General features: G+C 47.5%; 1 protein-coding gene across 2 annotated transcripts in view; it reads left to right on the top strand.

Annotated features, from left to right (window-relative positions):
- Positions 1-2,972: 2,972 nt before the first annotated feature.
- Positions 2,973-19,543, top strand: part of LOC122390199 (neuronal acetylcholine receptor subunit alpha-7-like) — a 69,576-nt gene continuing 53,005 nt past the window's right edge. For both annotated transcript variants that reach the window (XM_043382926.1, XM_043382927.1), the window contains exons 1-2: positions 2,973-3,131; positions 19,087-19,226. In XM_043382926.1, the coding sequence (XP_043238861.1) occupies positions 3,062-3,131; positions 19,087-19,226 (210 nt within the window). In that variant the 5' untranslated portion in view covers positions 2,973-3,061. The remainder of the gene's footprint in view (positions 3,132-19,086; positions 19,227-19,543) is intronic.

Here is a 19,543-nt window from a genome sequence, read left to right as displayed (position 1 = left end):
CCGGTTATCACAGTCCGGGTTCGAAGCGCGACGGGCGCTCGACATGTATGGGCCTCCTGACAGGTATGGTTGCGGTTGGTGGCAGGCCGCAGCCAGGCGAAGTCAGCGAGGGGACCGGCCGTGCGCGGATTTGTGCGCACGTTAAACTTTGGATTCTAAATTCTGCCATAGAATCGGAATAGATTACAGATTACAGATATATTCAGACAAGGTCCTCTCAATAGTGAGGCTTTTCATATGTCCACGTCATGATAGTGTGATACAAAACGAGGAACAGTGTGCAGCACGCATAATTCCCACACACGCACCCATACATGCTATTGCTCATGTCTGTTGCTTAGACAGCAGCACCTTTCGGATGTTCGCCCGGTACGACAATGTCCCTGGTTCTACTCCAAGTTCGTTCATACGAGTCACACCTCGGTAGCACAATCTACGTCTTCCCGACTCCGTTCGAATGAAGGGGAGGGTGAGGTAGCTGGCCTGCCTAGTGTTGTGCCGGTGCCGCTGGCTAGCCCGCTGCCCCAGCGTACCTTTGAGGTACTCCGGCTGCTCCGACACAAAGATACGCTCGACAGCACTCACTGTGTGGTATGTTACCAAATCCTTGGCAGTCAACCACTTCAGCTGCTTGATGACAGCCGCCACGCTATCACGTCGTCGCCGACCGGACACAACGCGTGCACAAAAGTTTATAACTTTTTGCAGCCGTCCTAACTGCACCTCACCACACGAGCCGTACACCGACAGACAGTACCGTAGCACAGATACAACCGGGGCTTCAACTATCGGCTTCAGTGCTGACCGCGGTATAACGTGACGAGCGTGCAGTAGCGCTGTCAGCACCCCGGTACATTTCCGCGCCACACCGTCTACATGGGACACAAAGCTGAGGTGACGGTCGATCGTCACTCCTAGATTTTTAACAGTTTCTGACTCTGTAATGGTGGTAGAGCAGAAAGTCAGCGTGACAGGCGGCAAATTGCGAAGCATCGCTGGGGTACCGATCACAAGCATCTGTGTTTTCGCAGCATTAAGTCTCATTCCATTGTGGCAGAACCACTGATACATTCGACCCAGTGCATCCTCCATACGCGCGGTCAACAGATTCAAGTCGCTCTTCTTGCCAGTAACCATCAGCTGGGTGTCATCAGCATACTGGACTACCGTGACGTCATCGGGAACACACAGACACAGATCGTTTGAGTACAGCATGTACATGAGACAACTCAGGGCGCCGCCTTGGTATACGCCAATCGCGTTAGCCTTGCTGTCCGACAGCAGTGTCGAACCGTCCGCGCACCTCACTTAGCGCGATCGGAGGGTAGAGGGCAGGGTCATCGCAACAAGCTTCGCTTAGCGGTGGCTCTGTCCTTGTGAATCCTTCCCATCAAAAGGTTCGGACTAAATTTATAAAAAAAATATTTCATGTTGTTAACAAAATTTTGGGGGTAAGACCTCTGCGACGTCTTAGCTCATCTGCGATCGTCCTTCGCAGATGGTGGTCCATTTTACCACGCAGTTGTGAACTCTTGCTAAATCATCGACTTCTAGCCCCTAGTGATGCAGGTACCTAGAAATTTAACCCGCACCAGGTTGTCTGAGTTTTACATGTCGTGCTGGTGGAGGGGCATTTTCACTCCCCCCCCCCCCCCCCGTCTATCTCGGCTCCTGGGCCACCTATAGCGACATGCGGTTAGCGGCATTCGAAAGAGCATCAAAAGTATTAAAGAAATTATCCGGTCATTTGAAGGTAAGGTCAATGGTCAAGTCATCAGAGGTCATTAAAGGTCAAGTTTTGTTTGTTTCACTTTCAACATTTTTCTACGAACCGGTGCGTAACTCGGGAACCGATATAGCTACTGCGCCGCGAGAAAGCGCATTCAATAACTTTTCTCCTTTTCTCAGATTTGACCTATGCAAGACCAACGGTTTAGCCTCCAGATGGCAAAACGAAAAAAATATCTGTCTTTACGAAAAATGTTTTTCGGCAATAACTTTTGACTGAAAAACGCATGAAAAACGGACGACGTGTCTTTAGCCAGTATCGTGTTCCCCTCGTCGAGGCGCATCGAATGAAATACATACAATTTGACCTTGAGAGGTCATTTTGAAAAGATGACGAGAAAATGTGATGAAAGGCATGGACCAAAATCAGACAGAGCTCTTAAGGTGGCTAGAAGCGTATAATAAACGTATATAAGGTATTATATAATTGTAACATAATTGTAAGAAAACGCATCCAATATCACTAACTTAACAATAACAAAAACTTCTCATCTGTGCGAAGAGCAGTGTGCCTATACAGCTAATAGCTATTGGGGTATTGTATCAGAAGCCTCGGGCTGTTACAGAGTCACGCTCCGGCCACAACATCGACCTGCAGCACGACTGGCCGTGGCTTGTTGTCGGCGATGATTTACGGGCTAATGCCGGCCGGATGTCGTTGTTGTGCCCGTGCGCGCCCGCCAGAGCCACGCATGCATATTGCATCGCCCGGACACCCGAGGCTCAGAGAGTCCGTCGGCGCGACACAATCACGTTCGCGGAGAAAATATGTGACTTACAAAAGTGCGCCACACCGACTGAATCGCTGCTCACACCATGTGGATTGTTGAAATGATTTATCTTGCTTGTACCCGAATCAGGCGAGCACGCGTACCTAACCGTTGCTTACAGTGGCGGTTGCTTCGGCAGCACCGACGCATCGTATCTGTGGTAACCCACGTAATATGTAAGTATTAGCCCGCTGCACACGGCGTGTCAGCCAGAAGCTGGCTTTGGCCAGTCCCAATCGGTGCGCTGATTCGCCGCTGTATCCACACGGACGGACGGCGGGCAACAGGTCCGGGCGTGCCGAGGGCAGCAGCGGCGGCGGCGGCGCGCCGACGGATACCTGGCCGCCGTCTCACCGGTTATTGAGTGGCTGCGCGCGCGAGGTGGCCCGCCGTCGGCAGCGACGACCGCCGCCAGTCGCGCCGCCGCCGCCGTCCGCCGTCACGGGCCGAGCTCGCTCGGAATGCGCTGACCAGAGCCGATATTGAGGTGGTGCCGTGCCACCATGACCGCCTCCTCGGCCGGCTGTCGCGCCAGCCTGCTCTGGATCGCTCTGATGGCCACACTGCCACCAGGTGAGCGGCGGTGAGAGACCCGCGGGGACGGGGAGAGAGGCTGCTGGGGAGATGGTGAGAAACGGTGAGACACCGTTGGTGAGGGTGGTGAGAGTGTGCTTGGTCGACGATGAGGGGCTATTCGGAAGGTGTGAGGGATCCTCTGGGGAAGCGCGAAGGGGCCTCTGGCGAGGAGTCCTAAATGGCTGCCTGTGTTCGGTGTTGAGAGGTGTGAGCGACAGTGACTCGTTGCTGGTGAGAGGCGGTGAGAGGCCACTGTCAGGCGGTGAAAAGCTCCTGGGGAGGCGATGAGAGGGCTCCTGGTTAGGGGCGCTAAGGGGCTGCCAGTGATGCTTGTTGAGAAGCGTAAGAGACGGTGGTGGGGTCTGATGGGAAGCTGTAATACACTGCTGGTGAGAGACGATGAAAGGCCACTGGGAGGCGATGAGAGGCCACTGGGAGGTGGTGAGAGACCGATGGGGAATGTCGGTGAGAGACAGATGGGGAAGGTTGGTGACAGCTCCCAGTGAGGCGGGGAAGTGCAGCCGGTAACAGGCAACAATAGCTGCTTGTGACAGGTGGTGACAGGCCGCTAGTGAGAACTGGTAACAGGCGGCTGCTGGTGAGAGGCTAGTGAGAGCCGGTATCGGGCTGCCGGTGAAACTCTTTCTGCGCCACAGTACACCCTGCACCAAACACACTTTAACGCCACACACAGCAACAATTGTGATTGAATGTGGCTAAAATTCGATTGGAAGGTAAACAGTGGAAGGTGCATGGCGCGAACGTTCCCGATAGAATGCCAGTGACCATAAAAGGGTTGCAACTTGCAATAGGGTGGAGCTCAATGCATTACGTAATGGTGTAACACTTTATGCAGATATTTGTATTGTATCACATGTATTTCATTGGTAAAGAGATATTAGCCGTTTCCACGACGGGCTATCCGGCGAATGCACCTGATTTGACCAAATCTGCACCTAATTTCTTTTACAACAAATATCCTCATTTTATGAATTTATTTCAGTGTTTTAATCAATGATGCTCTCTGATAATATGACAAAGCAGGCATATAAGCAATTAGTGCAACCCTAGCTGATAGCTGCTAAGAGACACACTGAACCTGATTTGACCAAATCTGCACCTAATCTGTACCAGATGTGCACCAAATGTGTACCAGATGGCCGTCGTGAAAACGGCTATTAAACATGTTTGAAATATGTTTTATATTGCAAACTAATAATTTATCCATATAATTGAACTGACATTATTGTGAGGCAGCCTTTGATGTCATCCAAAATGAATATGTCGTGCAAGCAGTCGCAATATTTACGGCTTTAGCTATGCATGTTTTGTTAATGTTTGACAAATTGCGTTGAATTCAGACTGCTTAACCGATACGTTGTTGCAGTGCATGGTACATAGAATATGATCTGGCACCGACACGGATGGATGCTGGGTGTGGGTGATAAAGTGAAGAGCAAGTTTCGAAGAATTTATGAACAGTGTGCGTGCAGGCCCGATCTAGGTATCAGGAGGGACATGACGGAGTAAAAACTACATAGCATAAGACGAAATGAAGTAAAAAAGCATATGCATTATGCACTTTAAAGGTTCGAACTTCGAAGTATTTGATCTACGGTGATTTTAGGGAAGAATAATAGTCGTACAAATAGACAGATTTGGCTCCTTTAAAGGGACTATCCCACCTTTAACATTGGGTTTGAGTTGAGATAGCCAAGTTTGCGGCGAGGTTCAGAAACCACTATCTATCTAGGTTGCAACCCCCGCGGCCTCTTGGTGTTGAAGAAATTCGTTCCCTTCATTTGAAAATGGGCCTTGTGCAAGGCCCTATCTTCAACATGGAGCGACCGTTAGTGTGACGTCACCTCGTTTAGTCATTCTGATTTAAATGGGTTTGTTCGTTGAAAAATCGCTTAAAACTTGGTCTGAACTTTGTTGTGGTGCCTATACAGAGTAAAAAGAATCAGCTTTATGACAGTAATGTGGCCTGGGAAAGGAGGTAATTTTGGGCTGTGACGTCACATATTTGAAAGTTTGTGTTTGGAATATGGGAAGCCTAAGATGTTTAATGAAAAATAAATGCCAGAACCGTGTTCCTGGTCATCCAATCTATAAAGTCGGGCACAATTTAACTGGTTTTAACAACATTTTAGAAGGTGGGATAGTCCCTATAACCTGTCCTGACAAAAACTTTCAAGTTCCATCACAGCTCCCATGAACCCAAGTGTCAACCAAACTGCCATCAGGAAACGCTAGTGACCATATTCATTCGTTATTCTTAATTCTAGTTCTCTGATTGTTTGAAATTCAGCAAATCAACATATGCACAAAGACACACTATAGAAATATGGAATCCTCGGACAAACTGCACCAGGCTTTTACAATGCGAGTAGCTTTGATGTTTGGCATCTATCGAAAATTAGCGAAGACGTCATGTCAGTGCCAATATGACGAGTCACAAGCCTTGGGTGACATCTAAATGGTGAGCTGAGTGCACTTCTCAACACAGCTGTCGGCCCGTTCGTTCCAATATCCAACCAATGTGGGATTATGTGAGATGACGTCTTACTGAATCTTGTGACCTTATGATTTTTTTTGTGTAGTTAGCTTGTCCCAAACTTTGATGAACATATCCCAATAGCCACAGTCAGCCTGTTCTCTTATTTACTTTTACCTGTTCTCTCTCTCCCCTCTCTCCCTCTGCTTCCTTCACTCTCTTCTCCCCCTATCTCACTCTTTTCTCTCTCTCCCCTCTCTCCCTCTGCTTCCTTCACTCTCTTCTCCCCCTATCTCACTCTTTTCTCTCTCTCCTCCCCCCCTCTCTCTCTCTCTCTCTCTCTCTCTCTCTCTCCCATTTCTCTCCTACATCCTACCCACTCTCCTCCACCGGCCTCGGTGAAGCATCAGTTGACACCATGCCATTTACCGCGTCGGTATACCGTTCGGACTGGATGTCCGTCTGTGAGCTGCTGCCCGCAGTAACATCTGACCTAGCCGGTCTAACGGGACACCTGAAAGAGCTCTGGCCTGTCGGTGTCCGATGAGTCGCTAAATCAGGCGCTCGACTGTTGCTGCGGCCGGTGCTCGTTGCCATAGCAGCGGTCACGGACAGTCGCTGATGCACTCGCTGTCCAGTCTCTGGGAATATTGCCGAGTCGGCGCCACGTGTCATGTGAGATGGGAAGGCGCGGAGAGTGACGGAGGCGGCAGGTAGCTCGGAGCTAATGGAAGGCGACTGTCAGCCTGCTTTCTACCTGAGCTAAATTTGTTTTCTATCTGAGCTTATCCATCTGGGCGTAAGAAATGTTTGCGTATCATTGATAAAAGTATTAGCGTCTTTTTGTTTTGTTTGAATTCAAATTTTAACCCTCGCACGACCAGGCCATTTCTCATAACACGAACGACCAGGGGGGGGGGTTGTTACGACCCCCCCTGGCGTTTCGAAACGGAAGGTCGTAGAGCTTAGAGGAAAAAACCAACGGATTGCTCTCAACGAGATCTCGCGATTGGTGGTATATTTTTGGTCCTAGGTCAACATTTGACCCACTTTTGACCGGTCAAAGGTCAAATTTTCGGAAAAATATACTTTTTTCAACTTTCGGCGGCGATTGCGGCAAAACGGTGGGAGATATCGACTTGAAACCTTCACTATCGTGTTCCTTGATCAATTCTCTATCGTTTGGTATGTATTTCGTTTCCCTAGCTCTAAAAATGGCGCGTTGGGAGCGCCGGAAGTCGGCAAGGTTACAGTCGGCGGCAGAAATTCGAAAAATCAAAATTTAAATTTTTGAAATCTGATTGTATTTTTGGATTTGGGAGGTTCATTTGCTCCCTATAGAAGCTAATATTGCTGCATATTCCCATTGAGGTGACAAGAATTAGCAAAATAGTGGTTCGGGCGCTTTTCAAAAATAGTACCGGACGCTGTTCCTCTTGTGACGTCATAACTCCGTGACCTGACCTGACCCGGTCAATTTTCTTGCACCACATGATAGCCAATGCTTGCCCCAACATGCATGGGAAGTTTCATCATGATCCATCAAACAATGTGGGTATCACCGGCAGAAAACCTAGGGATTCGGCGCACACGTTTGGTAACTGTCGGCCGGAGGCTGTACCTCTTATGACGTCATAACTCCGTGACCTGACATGACCCGATCAATTTTTTTTCGGCAAAAGATGCGCAAAGGTTGCCCCAGAGGGTATTGAAAATTTCAGCCCGCTACGACAAGCCGTTTAGCGTGCACTTCGAAAAAACCTCAGGGGGGGGGGGGTGATACAACCCCCCCCCCTAGGCGTTCTAGGGTTAAAATATTTTGAGTTTGAAAAATATATGATGACCGACACTTGTCAAGTGTAGCTCCAGTCTGACATGATATGTGTTTGGTCAGTGGTCACAGCGCTCGACTCTGGATCAGATATGTCAGCGGCTGAAGCAGGGTCTGCTAGACGCAGAGCATGGCCAAATATCGTCTGTGGGCCTTATCAGCCAGCTACACCGGGATCTTTCAGTGGGGACGCTGACAGACACAGTTCTCAGTGCGGGCGCAACAGGCCAGCCGGCCGGCCGCCGCTCCACGGTCGGCAATCAGTCAATACAGAAGTTCTGGGCGGATTTATTAGATACATTATCTGGGAAAGGTCAAGTGTGGCGTGCCTCGCTCGCCCAAAGCATGAATGGGCTCTGGCATGGTCCAGCACGGCTACAGGTGCGCGACTGACTGTGCCAATTGGTTCTACTCGAGCGACCGTCAATCTCGCGGCGCGGTGGCCTCTCTCCTCCCGGCCATTCCTTATAGCTTTGTATGTAAGGTGAGATGACATTATGAGATGTGCTCGTTGTATGAATAAATAATTTTGCTTTGATTAGCGTGTTGATGCGAGGAAATCCTCCATATCATTACGATAACTATAGGCAACTTGGGCTTGTTTTGTAGAGCATGGCGTAGAAATCAAAGTGCTTCACCTGAGTTTTTATTCAAATCAGTGGTATATATTGAATCCATTGTTTCTGGCATTGGTGAAAATCAATTTTTAAGACAAAATGTGGAATAGCGCTGTTCCCATTTTCCTGTCATTTCAGAGCCATTCCTTGGCCAGTCTGAAGTGAATCTTAAGCTGTATCTCAGGCTGTGTGTAGATGGGAGCTACCGATGAAGGACGTTTTTCAATTCCATTCGTGTCAGCTTTGTGCAGGAAATTCAGCACAATATTTGCGCGACATTTCAGGAATAAATCCGACTGACAAGAATAAATTGCCCGAGATAAATGCCGTCCGTTGAAGTGACTGTCGAAAAAAAACAGTCTCGCAACTTTGAGTAAATGCTTTATTCTTCTTTCTCTATGAAGTATAAATGACTTGGACAAAAGGCGGCTTGAACTATTTTTATTATTCAAAGTGCCATGCAGGGGACAAGAAGTACATGAAAATGGGTTTTATGCTCCACAATCAACAAGTGATCAGTACTGAAGTATAATCTTCATTCCTCCGTTATCGAAACAACGATAAAAATGATGAAATGCTTTTAAGGCATGGTCCATTTCAAAGACACTGAATCTGGTTACTGCTAAATAGAAATGAGAGAATCAGGAATCATAGCAAGAAGAAACTCTGCTTCATCTAAACACTCTGGAGAAGTGTGTAGCGTTTTCTCGGTGAAACGTTGTTCTAGTAATGTTGACTGAAATGCTACAAAGTGGTGAGGCGTGAACATGAACAAAAGTCACAAAGAAGTCGAGTGATGCATTTGGGAAAGGTCCTTGGGGCTTGGATCATCAGTTTCATTGGGAGAAGGAAGCAGTATTTGCAATTTCTTGGCAAGTTGGTAGGTACGGATCATTATTATTATACTGTCAATTTATAATTTTGTCGGTTCTTAGAAAGACTACATGTCGTTTCTTACAATATTATTTTTGATCGTAGCATATTAGCATGATCCATTTGCAATAGAGCATAGCACGAGCACTTACATATGTTATAACAATGTTTCGCCGCGTTGATCACCCTGCGTCATTTCCCAACAGGCGGCAGCCGTCTGTTGAAATCAAATCTGATCAGATGGCGTCACCATTGAAATGAAACATGATTTCATTGGTGACGTCTGGCACACACTGTACATAGGTCGCGAGCAAATTCGATTTTATTGTTACACCGGTTTGTTGAGCGTTGATGCTGGGAGCGTCAGATTTACAACCAATAAAGAGTGCCTCGATTTTCGGTGGAACGATGCAACAGGTTCCCGAATCGCAGTTTATTGACACTGTGGACGATTTGAACTAAAATGGAATGCTGTCAAAATAGGAATATATTTGTCGTTAATTGTTTCCTAGCGCTTATTACTTATTAGGATGGCCAACATTCTTAATTGATTTTCCTGAAATAACCAAATTGATGGAAGTAGCGTTTTATAATTAATTGCTTTTTTTACTAAAATATACTTGCAAAGCTATTTCCACACATTTTTGGAAATATTTTATATGCTCCTGAGATCTGGAAACGATAAAGATCGAGCACCTATAAACGCCAATAAGTAATCGACTTTGAAACATTTTATGTGAGAAGTGAGAATTGAGCATACACTTGCGCTGATATACCCGCCAGTGCAAGTTATTTTGAGCAGTTCCGGCTGGTCTCATTTGCTCATCTTTTTGACATATCGACCGCATTTTCCATCACCACCATTGGTGTGCGTCTAGCACCACTGTCGGTGCGCGTCACCAAGTCTCTGCCGCCGAAAAACAGTAGCGGCGGAACACGTTCAACTAAGGGGGGGGGGGGGCGGCACTACCGACTTTTGGTCCCATTCTTTCCATGCAACGCCCATAGGGCTAATGTTAAAATACCAAAATTAAAGGGGGGCACGGTGCTCCGGTGCCCTCCCCGTTCCGCCGCCTATGCGGCGAAAAAGGCACCCGCCGTGCCGTCACCGCCCGCTGGAGTCGCGGTCGTAGCGCATTGGCCCCTTTCCGTTCGGCCGGCGCTTCATAAAAAGGCGGCTCTGGTCGGTGGCTGGGTCTGTCTCCGCCCTGTCCCTGACAGCGGCCGGCAGACGGGGTAGGAGACCGTCAATCGGGGCATGACACTCACCCCAGCTGGAAAGGCCCGGGTGAATTTGAAACGGGGAAAGCAGTTATGGAGCAGCATCGAATGTAGACCGCCTTGGAATGAGGACAAGGATCGGCAGAGCGTTTTACGGAAGTTTCCGAAATCACATGAAAGTGGAAACTGTGTTAATGTGTGTGCTGCCTGCGTGTTTTTTTTTTTTAGGTATAGCATTAATTCGTTTTGATATATTGCATCTTTACAAAAAGTGGACCAATGCAGGACTGTGTCGTACTCGTATAGTTATTCTGGCTTGGCATTGTATGATGGGTCTACAGGATTTCTGATGTTACTTGATTACAGAACCGTGCCAATCATTTGCATTGCCTAGTCATCTGTGTAGTCTGTAGATCATATCGAATATCGATGGATATGAATCGACAACGCTTTAAATAATCAGGATTTGAACACATGTTTTATGTTGTTAGATCATCTTGACATTAACTCGGTTTACATAGGGTTGGTTGCAAGCTTATATCTCCGTCCCTGATGTTGCAAAAGATGCCAATGGTGCTTAACAATTTACAAAATGATCCCCTCTAAATATTTGTAGACCACTGCATCGAAATTATCGCCAAATTAACGAGCTAGAGCCTCGTCAAATATGCTATGTAAACCGGGTTAAAGTCTTCTGTTTTGTTAAATTTTGCCTTTGTGCGCTCTCTAGGATCTTGGCCATACACGAAGTATTCAAATTCGGTTGAAATAGGCGTGGCTAGAGTGATAAATAAGTCCTTGGACACCGGCTAGCGGGAAGTCACAAAGCGCGATTACACTGCGCTCATCAAAAGCAGTAGCAGCATATTCGCAATGAAATTGTTTCAAAGTTATAGCTAATGAATTCATTTTCGAATGGCAGGCACTAATTTGGCAATGCATCACTGCCCTGACCCACAACTGCTTCAATTCATTCTACTAAAGCGTGTAATTATCAAAGATCAATTCTGGTAGGCCTATAAGGTGGATTGCAATCCGCTCATACGAGTATTATATGGCTTGCTTCGCTGCATAGGCTGAAAATTTGCTATTTGGAATATCGCCTTCATTAGTGATTTTAACAGACTCACGATCATCGCTGGCTTGCTGACTGCTCGCAGTAACATGCGCTAGGAAAAGTGTTATTTCAACGGCAGAGTGCAAGTGTAAGGCGGTCCGATGGATGGCAGTGCAGTAGGCCGATCCGATTGATGGCAGTACGTATGTTAGTAAATGATGGCAATACAAAGGTACGAGTGAAAGAACCGAAAATCTCCAAAACTCCATTATAACAAGAAGCGTAATCTCTCTTTTCTCAAATACCAATACATGGTCAAACCAAAAGTCATCGCAATGTCCCTTACCTTCACAAAATAATCCTTTTGATTTTCGAAGGCTCCTGAAACTGATGGATAGCGTTTGCAACTTTTCACGCCTGCGGTAACTACCTAGGTAAACTATGGCCTGTGTGTGCGCTGGGCACGCTCTGGCTGGCTGTAGCCGGTCTGATTTCCCTATTGTTGTTGGCGCGTCTGTGAGCTGCAATCAGCAGGGGGTAGCCCACGGCGCGGCGGCCCGCGCTCTGCCAGGGCCGGCGGTGGCTCGAGCTGCGAGCCTGCACAGCGCGGCGGCGAGCCGGTCCGTCCGCCTACCGGGCGAGCTCGCCGCCGCGCCGGCGGCACAGGTCGATAGTGACGGCCGACCGGCCGGCACGCTCACACAGGGACCTGCACAGACACACAGACACACAGAGACACACGGACAGAGATTTACAGACAGAGATACACAGACTCAGACACACGGACAGAGATACACAGACACAGACACACAGAGACACACGGGCAGAGATACACAGACAGACTCACACAGGGACCTGCACAGACACAGACACAGACACCCCGACACACGGCCACACTGACATCACAACTCACAGTCACAGACACACATGTGTGTCTGTGACTGTGTGACTGTGACTGTGTGACTGTGTGTCATGTGTTTCTGCAGAAACAGACACACAGAGACACCAAGACACACACAGAGACATACTCACAGACACACAGAGACAGACACTCAAGCACACAGACACAGACACAGACACACCGACACAGACACAGAGACACACTGGCATCCACCCACAGTCCACACTCCACTAGTCCACAGTCCACATTCCACATTCAAGACGACACACAGTCCCGCCACGCTAGCTTGCGAGCACGACTGCAAGCCCACTGTCCCGCACGACACCGAGGCACTGCGGCACAGTCTACCCGGCCAGTGCAGCTCGCGGCGACTCGACAGTTCGTACCGCCCCGGCGCTCTCATCAACACGGTTGGACCTTTCCCCGATGGGCAGCTAGTTTATGAAATCAATGTAGACATTGAATGGTGGTATATCACACCAAACACTCAAATACTTGTGTGTTTCAACTACAAGTAACTGTGATGCCGTCCCACAGGAAACAAGCCCTAATTTGTGGCTCGCGTCACTCCACACATCCACCGGTTAGTTGATTGCGCAAATCGTTTGTAGTGCGAGTCGTCTATTAGTCGTCGTCCTAAATGCTTGTCACGTCTCTTTATGACCCAGTTCAGCCGTTTAGCGGCGGTTTTCTGCCAACTAGTTGAGCGTCAGTCAGAGCAGTTCACAGGAATTCAGCTCGTCTGTAGTCGGGTCACGAGTGGCGGCCTCGGGTCGGTGTCCCGGGCCGCTGAAAGGACCATGAATAGACCGCGTCAGCCGGGCCCCGGGGACGGCAGATTGCCGCCATCTGTTCCCCGTCCTGAATTTCATTTCGGCGGCAAATTACGCAGACGTTTTCACCGGAGATTGCGGATGGCGCGTGTTCGGTGTCGATGTTAGGGTGCCTTAGCATCGCGACGCCTTGTGGTGATTCTTTGTCTGAGGCATAATGTATATCACGTTTTATTCAACAATTGCACCTGCCAATCTTCTTTACGTTGCAATTATGCGAGGTCAGATACTGATTTGGTTCTCGCATCGCTGGAATTATCCTAATAATTTTAGAACCTAGTCAATGTTTGGCGCTGCTGAGTCGAAAATTGGAGATAGTTATCTTTTGCTACGCCCATTGTGAGAGCAGATACCAATATATGATAAAGCATGGCGTGCTACAGATTTGGCGACTTCGAGTGCAGTTGTAACCGACTGATATCGATGCATAAGCGGCCTGCCGATTATTCAAAAATGTATTATCAAAACGTATTCACCTTTTCATTTGTAATACATTACCTAATGCGAGGTAGTTCTGAATGATGCATCAGGAAGTGCATAGCGGAGCTCTTTTCCTCCTTCCCACCTCACTGAAAAAAGGATGAGTATTTAAGACTCCACGCAATCGTGATCCTCTCGTAGCGACGAACAACGACCGCGTTTCTCTGAGAATACACACGCGGAGAGTGTGCGTGCCGGCCGACTGTAAGGTCCGCCACTCCGGTCTCCACTCCAGCTGCTGAGGGCTGCTGAATTTTCATGGACGGCCACATGCAAATTTCATGGCAGCAGGATTATTCATGGACCCTTAGCTGCAGGGTTTGAGGATGATTCGTACCGTAGACAATATTGACACTATGTGTGTTTTTTTTTTTTTTTTTTGCCGCGAAGGACAGGTGTTAGGTGTTAGTATTTGTCTTGTAGCGGTAAGTGAACTGGATTGTGTTTCACCATGCATGCTTATTTGCCTATTTCATTGCACATGCGCCTCCACAATGCAAGTGTGGAGCAGGATACTGACAATAGGTAAAACAAGGGAGATCATTGAACTCTCGACAAAGCTGGTCTCTGATTGCTTCTTCCAATATATCGCACCGTTGAAAGGCGGTTCATCATTTAGGCGGGCTCTTTCGATTGGTCCGATTCATCTGTCAGTGGCCGACTACTGAACACGCTCGCTCCTTGAGCATCGTCCGGCAGCGAAGCAAATACGTCATCGGCGATTTGATGCTCCTCGGAGAGTGTCTGCGTTTCAACAGGCGGGCCCTTCATCCAGAGATAAGTGGTTCCTGACGGGCCAGATCACCTATTATGACAGGGATGATTTGCGCACACCGCAGGGCCACTTTTTAAAAACGAAACTAAAATATTATGGTTATTAACAACTAAGCGATGCAGTATATTTGCACAGTAGTAAAGGTAGATATTAATGAATTTGTGGCGTATATCCTACCTTGATGTGTGCCCCTCTTCATGGTAATAAATTGGTATCGTCATTTCTAAAGTATCCGATAGTTTCTTTGATGGAAACCTTCTCATCGAAGAATCTTAGGGGATGCTATAGCTATATTATGCTGCATTAGAGCAGAGGCAAAGTACGACGTCGTTCATGAAGGATATCTTACACAATAGCATAGCTAATAATATTCTGTCACCTCTAACGTGCATGCATGGATGAACATTGAATTTCGCCTTATATTGTCTTGCGTGTACGCAGGGAATACGCTGATTATTCCACATGCCCAAAACATAATCGATATCGTAACATTGTTTAAATGTGTATGCTTTTATTCATGGTAGTTACTAGTCATTCATCCTATATGCTCCTTTTTGGCAAAAATTTCGTAAGAACTGGCGTACAATGCTTTCGATAATTTTATCTCAAGTCTCAACCATCTAACTCTCAGAATATTATCCATTACGTCGGCATCTGCTAAAAAGATCCATCGTACTGCGATTACTTTCTGCCTTTTTGGATATCTACTATGAATACTACATCATTTCCATGAGTCTTTCCTCTGCTCGGTAAATGTTCTTCTCTTGTGTGTCGGCATCGTTTGCCTTCCATTCCCACACGCATCCATTTATCCTTTGTTGTTGCGCTTTCGTTCATTATGTACTACAAGCGTTATGAGCTATTATTTCCGGGCGCCCATGCAAGAAACATTATCCTAACGAGCTTCTGTTGCTCTAACTGCGTGTTTGGCCATATTGTTTGTCCTTGTTCTTGCTATATTCGCTTACCATTCTGATGTTTGCATAACTACATGTAGGTAAGCATCCACTGGGCAAATTATATCCATGTATCAATATTAGCGTGTTTACGGTAGTGTTTCATTGCACCACCGCATATATTCGTTCGCAGTTGTTTATAACCCTCGCCCCGTTGGGGGGGGCCATTTTGGCCCCCCCCTGTGGTTTTTCCTGAATAGCAAGAAAACGGCGGCGCGCAGCGCCGCCAAATTTTCAGTACCTTCCCGGGCATCAATTTGACACCTTCACACCAAATTTCAAGTCTTAGGTCACCTTAGGTCAGGAGTTATTGAGGTCAAACTGAGGTCATGTTCGAGCAAAAATGAGCAAAAAACATGCAATCTTGAAACGCTCACCAAATCTACAATTATCAAGCAATTTCAAAGTTCTTTATATGGTCTAGTAGACAAAAAGCGGCGCTACAAAACTGCTATCTCGGATTTTCAAAATTTTGGGTTTTTGACCCAAAAAATTTCAAAAAATTGATTTTTTTTGAAAAACTAAAAAAAATCCAAAATTTTTTCCGAATTTCGAAAAAACCGGAATATATGTGATAGTCCCTTCGCTTTTCTATATACATACCAAATTTCAGATCGATATCTCGTTTTTTGGCCAAGTTATAGCGAAAAAACTGTTCAAAAATGATGACGTCAAATTTTTGAACTCAATTTTTAGCGATTCTAGACCTCGTACGGCAAAACAAAGACCACCATTGAACTCCCCGTGACGAGCTGCATCGATTCGATACCCATTTTATGCAAAAATATCAACTTTGAAATTTGACCTAATTTGACCTGACCTTGACCTGACCTTGACCTGACCTTGACCAAAACGTGACCTAAGCTGGCCCCAAAGGCTGCCTGACCCACATAATCGCATTTGTCATGTAAAATGGACCATAAAACATGTATCACACGACACTTTCATATTGTGACCCCCCAGTGACCTGACCTCTGTGACCTGACCTGGTATCAGTGACCTCAACTAGCAAAATATGTGTTTGAAGAACATTTCCCCATCGATGATTTTCAATGAAATGCATTTTACTCGATTGTACAACGCATTTCTTGATATGCCTGTAAACGGTGAAAATTGGACCTTTGACCTGACCTGTGACGTCATCGGTTTGACCTAGGTTAATAAAATTGGGTCACAAGGTAGTTCCCTGATAGGGCTATCCAACACCGTTTGCCGCTTGTCGCTACGTTGCGTGGTTCTCGAGATCTTAGGGGGGGGGCCAAAATGGCCCCCCCCCCCAACGGGGCGCGTTGCTCGGCAGAGCCCAACGGGGCGCGGGTTAACACAGACCCTTGCAATGCCCACACGATGTCCGCTCAATATCGTCAAGTCATCATTAAATTCCGGTCGCCCGTTTCATCCATTCATTCAGCTCATTCGTTTCGAGCGTGGCCACAATTTATTCGCCGGCACATCCATCTATCTCGGTTTGGCTGTCCGGTCTGCCGGGTCGAGTCGGCCCACCGGATTTCACATCCGGTTCAGCTGATACGCCCGACCATGCAATTTCTTTCGCCCGTCAGTAATACTTTTTATGTGTAGAAGGGATTCCAGGTAGGGGATCAAATGTTTATTTGTATACGACTATGGCATTAATGCCAATTAAGGTGCAGGGAGACACATGTATCTCCAGAACCTGTTTCACACCAGTCTCAATTTCATACAAAGTGTAGGTATAGCTACATATCATCTGAACATCTAACAGGCGTTCTGATTGCGACACTTATTACGATGTTTGCAACCTACTTCAATTTATCTTAGCTGTGATAGCAAACCTGAAATCGTAACACCAAGATGGTTGCTTTCAAAACGATAAGATACTGTCATGAGAAGTAAAATAGCGAATTTAGTTATATCTTTTGGGAATGATGGTATAGTAGATAATGCCGTTTTCACGACGGCCATCTGGTAAACATCTGGTGCACATTTGGTGCAGATCAGGTGCAGATTTGGTCAAATCAGGTTCAGTGTGTCTCTTAGTAGCTATTAGCTACGGTTGCACTAATTGCTTAAATGCCTGCTTTGTCATATTACTAGAGAGTAGTGATGTCAATAACGGAAAATCAGAATACCGATACCGAACCAAATGCCAACCAAAACCATGAAAAATACCGAAACCAAACCAACTTGGGAACATGAGGGAAATACCAACTTTTTACCGAATTCGTATCCTCTTATACATTAGCCGGATTCGTAATACCAACAAAATACCAACAACATTAGGATCAAAATACCAAATACCAAGTTGGTATCGGTTTGGTACCGGTATACCAAAAAGTTGGTATCCGATTAGCATCTCTACTAGAGAGTATCATCGATTAAAACACTGAAATAAATTCATAAAATGAAGATATTTGCTGTAAAAGATATTAGGTGCAGATTTGGTCAAATTAGGTGCACTCGCCGGATAGCCCGTCGTGAAAACGGCTATTTCCACTACGTCATTTTAGAGTTTATATTTCATATATAAATTCGTCAAACTTTTCCCGAATCTCTTCTGTCAAGTGACCAACGCATAACGCATTTCACGCTTCACGCTGTTCAAGCTGTTCCGCATATTTCAGCCGCACTTCCGTTTGTTTCGACCTCCTATCCCCCTCAACGTGAGCTCCCCGGTGCCGGCCGGGCAGGACCGTCCGTCAATCTGTTCTCGCCGCTCTCGCCGTATCTCCAGCGCTATGCGGTCTGTCGCCGCGGCCGCGGACGGACCACATCTCCCGCGGGACCACATTCAATTAGTGACGGACGCGATAGCCTGAGGCGCGTCCGGCACCCCACCGCCCGCCCGCCTCCGGACCGGCAGATTGTTTATGCATGAGCGGCTCGAGTCGGGTCGACAGACGGCTCTAGGAGCGCGGCTCGCCGGAGCAGGCGTCTGCTCCGGACCGGATGGATGGATAGGACATTCGTCCGGGCCCGCGCGACCGCCGCCGGCGCCGGGCGGTGACGCGGGTCGGGAACGGGGACGCAGACGGCGAGATGTGTTTTCCGGAGGGCGATACGAGTGGAGCGGTGTGGACTGTGGATTCGTTCGAGAGGCGCCAGCGGACACGAGAGGTGTCTCGAGCGAGATGTCTGACCACTTGCTCGCTCGTCTGAGGCTGCTGAGGGTACTTCGTGAGGTGGAAAAAGTGGCGCTTGGGCTGTGTGGGGTGTGGTGCTTGCATATAATCGGAAAATGGAGAATCAGACGAGGGAAAACTATGTGTTTGGCGTGGCTTATAATTTATCTACGGAATAATAGGGAACACTCAATCTCATTGCATTATGCAATGTTGCGCAAGGTCCAGGCTATTGCCCAAGGTTACTGGTGAACTCTGAGTGATCAATCAGTGGGAGTGTTGGAACGGGAAATCTTCAGGGAACTATAGCTCTCTCTCTCTCTCTCTCTCTCTCTCTCTCTCTCTCTCTCTCTCTCTCTCTCTCTCTCTCTCTCTCTCTCTCTCTCTCTCTCTCTCTCTCTCTCTCTCTCTCTCTCTCTCTCTCTCTCTCTCTCTCTCTCTCTCTCTCTCTCTCTCTCTCTCTCTCTCTCTCTCTCTCTCTCTCTCTCTCTCTCCCTCTCTCTCTCTCTCTCTCTCTCTCTCTCTCTCTCTCTCTCTCTCTCTCTCTCTCTGTGACCATTGCTCCCTTCAGAGACGTACGGTGACACCGGTAACCCTCGGGACACTGCATAATCAGTCGGTACGGGATATCGATCACCTGCGCTGGCTGAGCCATTTATTATGTCGTGAAGTCAGAGAGAACTATAGCGACTGTCATTGTTTTCAGATGGGTTCATCGTTTACGTGTTTATAAATTAAATCTCCAGAGTGAATAGATGTGCACTAGCTGTCAGAACGAGACAATGCTTATCCGCGTCTCCTTTATTGCAGGGTCGATTCAGGGGAAGAACGAGCGCCAGATCCTGGAGAAGGTGATGAAGGACTACAACACCTTGGAGCGTCCGGTGGCCAACGAGTCGCACCCAATCGTCGTCAAGTTCGGCCTCACGCTCCAGCAGATCTTGGATGTGGTACGGTGCACACGTGGTCCTGGATGTTGGCAGCAGTGGTCAAGTAGTTAAACGTTGTTATGGGGGTTTGGTGTGGTGGGGAGTAGAAGAATCAGGGGGTTTGTTGCGTTACGCTGGAAAGAGTTGTCTCGTGGTCAGTCGGTAACATTACATGATGCGGGTCCCTTTCTTTGATTAGCGTTATTCGAGTAGTGACGTGGCATACAAGTGGGTTGGCTCGCTTGTGGTGGGAATTTGTTTTCTTTGTGGTGAGAGGCTTGCGGTTTTTATTCAGACCCAGTCAGCTGACAGCTTCGAAATTGCTGGGCGGTGCAGGG

This window comes from Amphibalanus amphitrite, unplaced genomic scaffold (genome assembly GCF_019059575.1).
Source record: "Amphibalanus amphitrite isolate SeventyFive unplaced genomic scaffold, NRLGWU_Aamphi_draft 000386F_arrow, whole genome shotgun sequence".
NCBI lineage: Eukaryota > Metazoa > Arthropoda > Thecostraca > Balanomorpha > Balanidae > Amphibalanus > Amphibalanus amphitrite.
The sequence above is the reverse complement of the archived record's forward strand: the minus strand, read 5'-3'. Positions and strand labels throughout refer to the sequence as shown.